Source organism: Haplochromis burtoni, unplaced genomic scaffold (assembly GCF_018398535.1).
Source record: "Haplochromis burtoni strain Fernald_Lab_line unplaced genomic scaffold, NCSU_Asbu1 Contig_684, whole genome shotgun sequence".
NCBI classification, from domain to species: Eukaryota; Metazoa; Chordata; class Actinopteri; order Cichliformes; family Cichlidae; genus Haplochromis; species Haplochromis burtoni.
The window spans coordinates 211,076-218,687 of record NW_024583045.1 but is presented as its reverse complement, the minus strand read 5'-3'; the positions used below and the strand labels follow the sequence as shown (position 1 = coordinate 218,687).

General features: G+C 41.0%; 1 protein-coding gene across 1 annotated transcript in view; it reads right to left on the bottom strand.

Annotated features, from left to right (window-relative positions):
- Positions 1–610: 610 nt before the first annotated feature.
- The window catches only part of si:ch211-159i8.4 (matrix-remodeling-associated protein 5), a 26,577-nt gene continuing 19,575 nt past the window's right edge, over positions 611–7,612 (bottom strand). Inside the window, exons 10-17 of the mRNA XM_014330046.2 lie at positions 7,307–7,504; positions 6,665–7,183; positions 6,345–6,516; positions 5,748–6,014; positions 5,494–5,620; positions 5,101–5,181; positions 2,661–3,807; positions 611–1,961 (exon numbers count right to left, since the gene is read on the bottom strand). Of these exons, the coding sequence (XP_014185532.1) occupies positions 1,408–1,961; positions 2,661–3,807; positions 5,101–5,181; positions 5,494–5,620; positions 5,748–6,014; positions 6,345–6,516; positions 6,665–7,183; positions 7,307–7,504 (3,065 nt within the window). The 3' untranslated portion in view covers positions 611–1,407. The remainder of the gene's footprint in view (positions 1,962–2,660; positions 3,808–5,100; positions 5,182–5,493; positions 5,621–5,747; positions 6,015–6,344; positions 6,517–6,664; positions 7,184–7,306; positions 7,505–7,612) is intronic.

Below are 7,612 nucleotides of genomic sequence, written 5' to 3'. Positions count from 1 at the left end.
TACCCCCCCCCCAATTTTTTTGCACATGTCGAGGAGCGTGTCAGGCTACATTTCACTGTGTGTTATACTTGTATAACTATGCATGTGACAAATAAAGAACCTTGAACCTTGGAAGGTCTGGGCTCAAACCCAAGGATGACATAAACATCTACTCTGCTCATCCTGGACTCAGAGAGTTTCACAGACTCCAAAAATAACAACCAACCAGTGCTGGACTATGGCATGTGTGGAGGTTGCCCACTAACTGCAAGTAGTAATGGTGGTCAGATGGTCATAAAGAGGATCAGCGTGCAACACCTGCAACCTCTGTGTGACCACTTTTGACTGCAAGGTAATTGCACAGGTTTTCTGGTGGGATGAAACCTGTCTCCAAACAACTAAGTCCCACTTGAACTGACTATAATCAATCTCACACAGATTGGCGACTCCCACAACTCCCACAACGCATGTCTTTGATAGAGGAGTCAATTGCTTGCAAACTGGCAATATTGTTATATAGAAGAAGGGCTCTGTCATTCTGCATTTAAATCACCATCTGCAGCAAGTTCAACGCACAATGCAAACCCACAAAAAACAAACAGAGAAGAAAAGAACAATAAAAACAACAAAAAACAATACAAAACCTGGATATTTTATTACTAACTTATAAATTATGTACTTACATATTTTGTTAATAGTTCACAACCAGCTATGAACTACTCCTTCCCACCATTATGAACATGAATAAATGATATTGATACATACACTAAATTATTTGCTCAAACACACTGTAGTAATAAGAGGTAATTGAATCCTCATAGAAAAGAGACATTGAAAGCTTATCATGTATGGTACTTAGCAAACAAGCAGTTTAAGATCGCTCCACAGCTACAACTTACAGATGTCTGCAGTAAGCTCTACTCTTCTGTACCATGAACTGTTGAATCTTTATAAAAACACTAATCTGCCAAAAACAAAAAACTGCAATACTGTATGCAGATGGTGGGTACAGAAAGTAAAGCATGAAGGTGGGTCAGCTGACAGAACTTGCTGTTAAGTGGCAACAATTTTTTTAGGGAAGTAAAATTTAATAAACTATAATGTTATAAGGGTAACGTGAGATCACATCTATGGGAGTAATGCCGAGAAGATGTGCTTGCAACAGGACAAAAGACCTGTAGGGTCAGTAGGTATACTGAACAAAACGTCTGCAAAAAACAAACAAACAAACAAAAAACGTGATTTACGCTTCACAAATAATAAATGTTCATTTTCAAACTGCAGTGCGTGAAATCTCAAGCGAAGCCATTAGTCAACCAGCTTTAAATCTGCCTCGTCACTGACGATATATTCAAATCCTAATGGAAAAAAATCCTATCCAGACCACTGCTGTGAGATATTCTGAGTACAAATGATTGTTAAAGTAATTCAAACAACTTGTAAGTACGTCGATTTGAAATCTGTTCCGAGGGCATTTTTTGCGTTGCATTTGTAAATACCAGAGTTCATGAGCACAGGGTTCTGTATGACCAGACTGCCCTCCTCTGTCATATGAATTCCTCCCTGTACTGTGTACCGGCTGTGGGGAACCAGTGTGGTGCGCCCAGGTAATGTCCATGAAATGTCTGGCTTGGGAATACCAGTTGCGACACACTTTAACATGACGGGCGATCCCCTGTACGCTCTGGTGATGGAAGTCATTGTACTTGTGATTTGTGGAGGGAACACCATCACAGTGACTGGGTAGGATAGTGCTGACGACCCGAAAGAGTTGGAAGCTTTACAAATGTATGTTCCTTTGTCAAAGGTAGCCATCTGCCTGAGCTGGAGCGTACCATTGGGAAAGAAAGATATTCGGCCAATAGTTTGAGGTTTTTCCAAAACAACACCATTGGGCAGGATCCATGTGATTGTTGCCTGCGGCCAGCCATCCACAGTGCAAGGCAAGTTCAGATTGAGGCCATAAGTGATCTTCATCCCACCTGGAAAAAGTCAAATTGTAACAGTAAGATAATCTCTTGCTAAAATGATAGACACAATAAATACAATGATACGGTAGAACTGAGATAACACAAACATGAGTTGACTCTTTGGTAGAACCTCTGAACACAAAAATTATTCTTGGGTGCAGACCAAAACAACTAAAACCTTTAAGACCTGCGGTCCCCAACCTTTTTTGCGCCACGGACCGGTTTAATGTCAGATAATATTTTCATGGACCGGACTTTAAGATGTCGTGGATAAATAAAACAAAATAAATGATACGACCAAGACAAAAACTGTGGGATTTTGTAAATATAATAACTCTGCTCCTTAATACTCTCTGGTTGCTATGGTAACACGTAAATATTTCTTTCAAAATAAGACACAACTACAACCCTGAAAACCATAAATTGCACACCCGAGACTCTCGTGGCCCGGTACCAAACGACTCATGGCGCAGTACCGGTCCATGGCCCGGGGGTTGGGGACCACTGGGGTCCCAGGTTCACCCAAGGGTTAAGAGGAAGTGCTCTTGGTCAAACAGACACATTTTGCAGTCGCTATTAAAAAGTGGGAAAATAATTAAAACTGGTCTTGGTCCAAAGACAGCAGGCATTACACAAATATATTTCTTTCTTTTTCACATAACAAAAGACATTTCTGTTTCATTAATTTTGGATAAAAAAACACAAACATACCTGTAGATCCTCTGATCACTGGCTTCCTCCCAGCTTCCAGGGCATAACGTTTCTCTGCTTGTCCTGCAACATTTTTTGCTAGGCACCGATACACTCCTTTATCAGCTGGAACTGGTCGAGAGATCCGCAGAGTTCCATTGCCTAAATAATGGGTGAACCGCTGGAGTCTAGCACCAGGCATCAACAATGTGCCATTGGGTAGTATCCATGAAAACTCTGGGTTTGGCTTGCCACGGGCAGAGCACTCAAGAATCAGTTCCCCTCCATCTGGCTTTATTGGTAAGATCTCAATATTGGGAACAGAAAAAGTAGGTTTCTCTGCTAATGATGCTACATCAAATTCAACCAAAAGTGAGGCTTCACCCATGTTGTTTTTTGCTAGACACATATACCTCCCTTCATCTGTTTTCCTTAACCCCCTCAGCTCCAAGGTACCATTTTGATGGACTTGAAAGCGACCTCCGAGGTAGGGTGCTGGGAGTGAGAGGCCATAAGGAGTAACCCACCAGACTCTTGGTTCGGGTTTTCCTTCCACTCTACAATGCAGATGTGCTGTTTGGTACGATACACCCAAAACCTTGGTGGTACTCCTCCCTTTCACACCATTCATAAAGGGTTCCTGGGGCTCAGCTTCAACTTTTATGTTCTTTACATCATCACCAGCTGAATTTCGTGCCAAACATGTGTATATTCCTTCACTAGACAGTGTCACTTTCTTTACGAGTAACATTCCACCATCCATAATCTGAAATTTGTCGGATGATGCTGGTATGACATCCTTTTGTGGTGAGATCCATGTGATTCTAGGTGTAGGTTCACCAGTTGCCTCACAACTCAGTTTGGCTGATTCTCCCAGTTTTATCGTCACTAGTGATTGTGACTTGAATCTAATTTTCGGAGCATTTGGTCCCACTTTGACGCTCACTTTTCTTTCATCTTTTCCCAGTTTGTTCTTGGCATAACAAGTGTAGTCACCCTCATCTTTTTTGCCCATCTGCTGTAGAAGTAAAGTTCCATTGCCAAACATAACATGTCGGCGGTTACGAAGGCCGCTATCATCTGACTGAAGGGCGTTGTTGATTATTGTTCCATCTGGAAGACTCCAGAAAACTTCTGGATCGGGTAGGCCAGTTGCCACACAGTCCACCTAGAATGAAGGTAGGGGAGAGGCAAGTATACCGATGAATCCAAACAGCTGATCTATACAACTGGGTATGAAGAATTATGTATTATGGAAGAATCATGGTTAAAAGAAACATGAAGTCTGCTGTTTGAGTCATCAACCCATCCTGACCCTGCTCAATAACAACTTGATAATCTTTCCATTGGTTTTATAAGTAGAACTAAATCATATAAAGGAAAAATTAGCACATAGTAAAGTGAACTGTTAGGTCACATTGTGCCTCAAAAAACCAAAAACACCTCATGACATCAATTGATTGGTTGCTCTGCCATACAAAGATGTTTTAAGACCAACATGAAAGTTGGTCTTAATATACTTATTAGTATAGATTCTGCTATGAGAGAAATAATACATATAAATAATTATTCATGATTATGAATATAATCATGAATAATTATTAATAATTAAATATAAAATAGGGCTGCCCACACAGGAAGCAACTAGCAATGATATGGTGAGCCCATAGAAAGTCAATGATGTTCACAAAGTTCACTAGCAACTTGAAGTTGTCAGTCCTGAGTTAAACATTTCTCAACCTTAAGGTGAGGATACTGGTGATTGGCATATTACAATGTGGAAAATATTTCAGGTATTATCTAGGTGTTTGCTAGTGACTAACAATTAGCTACAAAGCAATGTGCAATGCATCCTGTGTGAATGTCTCCTTAGACTCTTCCACCATAGAATTAATGTAACATTAGCTGATATTCATCTATATGTTGCTAACAATGATTTAGATGTAGATTTGCGGCGACTCTTCGCACTTATGGGAGAAGAGGACTCAAAGCATAACAGAGCACCAGATGCCTTAACTTTATGAATCAAGTGTTCAGGGTTCTTTCCGGCGCAAACGTCCTGAAATTACTGTTTTGTTTTGGGGGGTTTTTGGGGGGGGTTGTTTGTCTTTTTGCCTGTCCCGTTTGGCTCTTTTGCCATCAGAATTATTGTCTAAAGGCGAAGAAAGATACCCAACGGATTTACTTTTTGTTTGTTTTTGTTTTTTCCCCTTTATCCCCCGTCCCTCTTCCCCACTGTTTTTCTTTCCCTCTTTCTTTCTCCCCTTTCTTTCCCCCAGTCAAATCTGTCCCGTATTTAGCAAGTGAAAATGAAATAAAATAAACAATAAAAAAAGTGAATCAAATAGACCATTACGGAAAGGCTGGGATGGTCCATTTGGTAAAGTAAATTACTGTTTTTCTTGAGACAATGGACTCAATGACTTGGCATATACTAGAGTTATCACACACAGATACATACCTGGAAGTTTTCCCCAAAAGTGACCCTGGTCTGTGCCATCCTCACATGTTCGATTTTCGGAGGGGTCATTAACACCTCAACCTAATAAAACAAATGCATAAAGTATGTTATTGTAAATAACAGCAAACCTTGGTTCATATTTCTTATCAGTCAGCTACATATTGGTGAAAGTTATGAAAATCCACTTTTAGTATTCATCACTGACACAACAGCTGCTTTAGCTTTACTCAGCCCACATTAAAAAAACAAAACACTGAGGACAGACCTCACCTTTAATGGAAGGCACAGTGTTTTCGAACATTAATAGTTATCAACAAGGAAGCGATACTAATGAGCTTCCAAGGAGTTGGCAACAAAATGAACTGGCCCCATATTGCTCTGACTTGTTATTACCTGGAAAAGCTCCATGTCCTCTCCATTGGGTCGCTGGAAGACACACAGATAACTTCCACCATCCAGCTCAGTTAACTGAAGAATCCTTAGGGTCCCATTACGGAAAACTTTAATTGGTCTCTCTGGACTGGAGGCAGATGGGGGAGAGAAAAGGCACTGAGATTAAAGCAGTCTGGTTTAAAGGCAACCCAAACATTTTGAGTAATCTCTTTGTTAGTGTTGTACTGGTTCACAAAATGGGACATTTCAGTTACCTGTATCGATGATCCAGGATCGTTTTGGATGGTAGTTGCCAGATGGTCCCTCTCGTGGAGTCAGTAGACTCCGGACAATGGAGGTAAACAGCAGAACCATACATAGCTGAGACGGTGTGTTGACGGGATGGGGTAGCATGCCGGTGTGTTGGAGGAATGGGAAGAGGAGGAGGAGGTTGGCGAGAGAAGGTAGAGGAATCTGCTCTCACATCCAGCTGGATCGTTCTTTTGGCAATTCCCACAGTGTTACTGGCCAAACACTCATACCTGTGAGAGACTGATCACAGCTTAGTGACATCTTTTAAACAACTCAGCTGTCACAGAAGAACATAAGAACAACCATATTGGAATTTACTCATAAAACTGTGCTGCTTGGAACGCATGATTTTTAAAACCTGCTAATGGTTGATCAATAATGTTATTTTAAACAATCCTGTATGGAACATAAATAAGAAAACTGCATGCCAATCCCTATGTCACGGGAATTTAAAACAATTTATATGACTTATGAAAATAGGTAGAGCCAAGATAGCTGCATTCATACATATAATTATTTAATTATTTTGAAACCGTCTAAAAGAAATGGCCATCTCTTACCTCCCACCATCAGATGGCAGAACATTCTTGATGAACAGTGTCCCATTTGGGAAGACAAACAGCCTGCGTCCCAGAAACTGTGAGGGTTTGACTTGGACACCTGCTGAGAGCGTCCACTTGAGAGCAGGTGGTGGTTCACCCTTCACAGAGCAGTGAAGATAGACACTTCTGCCTGGTTGGATAGAGATTTATTGGTTTAGAAGGGTTGTGATTCTATGAACGTTTCAGCCATGTCTTTAAAAACACTTTCAATGTAGATGACAATATGTTTTTGTTGTGTGAATTCAAATTACTGGAAAATCTCTGCTTCTGTATCATACCTGGAGCAATGATCACACTATCCAGTGCTTCTTCGCTTATGCTTGGAGGCAGAGCTGCTACGTGCAGATGATAAGTAATTGTATCTGCACCTGCTGCATTGCTTGCGATACATTTATAGTTCCCTTTGCTGGAGAAATTAGCAGAATGAATGTGAAGGGTCCCATTCTGAAGCAGAGACATTGGAGAGAGGATAGTGGAAAGAGTCCCGGCATCACGAACAAATGTTTTGTCTGGGAGAATCCAGGAAATCTGGGCTGGTGGTTTGCCAGAGGCCAGGCAGTCCAGAAACACATTTTTTCCTAAGTAGACTGATATCTCTGTGGACTTGGGTGGTTGAATCTTGGGTGCTTCCGTTTGGACAGCTAAGGTGATGACCATCCGATCTGATCCAAACCTGTTCTGGGCTGTGCAAAGGTACTGTCCTCGATCCTGAAGCTGGATGTTTTTAATAACAAAAGTTCCATTTTTGAAGACTTCAAAGCGGGTACCGTGCTTGGTGTTAGCTGGGATAGTGGCACCTGAGGAGAGACCAAACCATAAAGACTTCAAAGAATTTCTGCTAGTAGAAAAAAAATAAATGGCAGACCTATTTAATACCAGACCAGAGCTGAAAGTCGAGCATATGGTAAATTGTGCCTTACCTGTTGAGACTTTCGTCCAAGCAACATTGGGTTCAGGATTCCCGGTTGCTTTGCACGGCAGGAGGACATCACTCTCTGCCAGCACTGACACGCTTGCTGTGGTAACTGTGGTAATGCGAGGTTTAGCCCCACCACCACCTTCAAACATCCATCGGAAAGGAGGTGCAGCTGTAGGACGGCGGGAGCTAATTCGTCCTGCTATTAAATTAATCAAAGCATCAGTATTATCAGAATTAATTTCTAAACAACATATAATATAATATAATATAATATAATATAATATAATATAATATAATATAATATAAT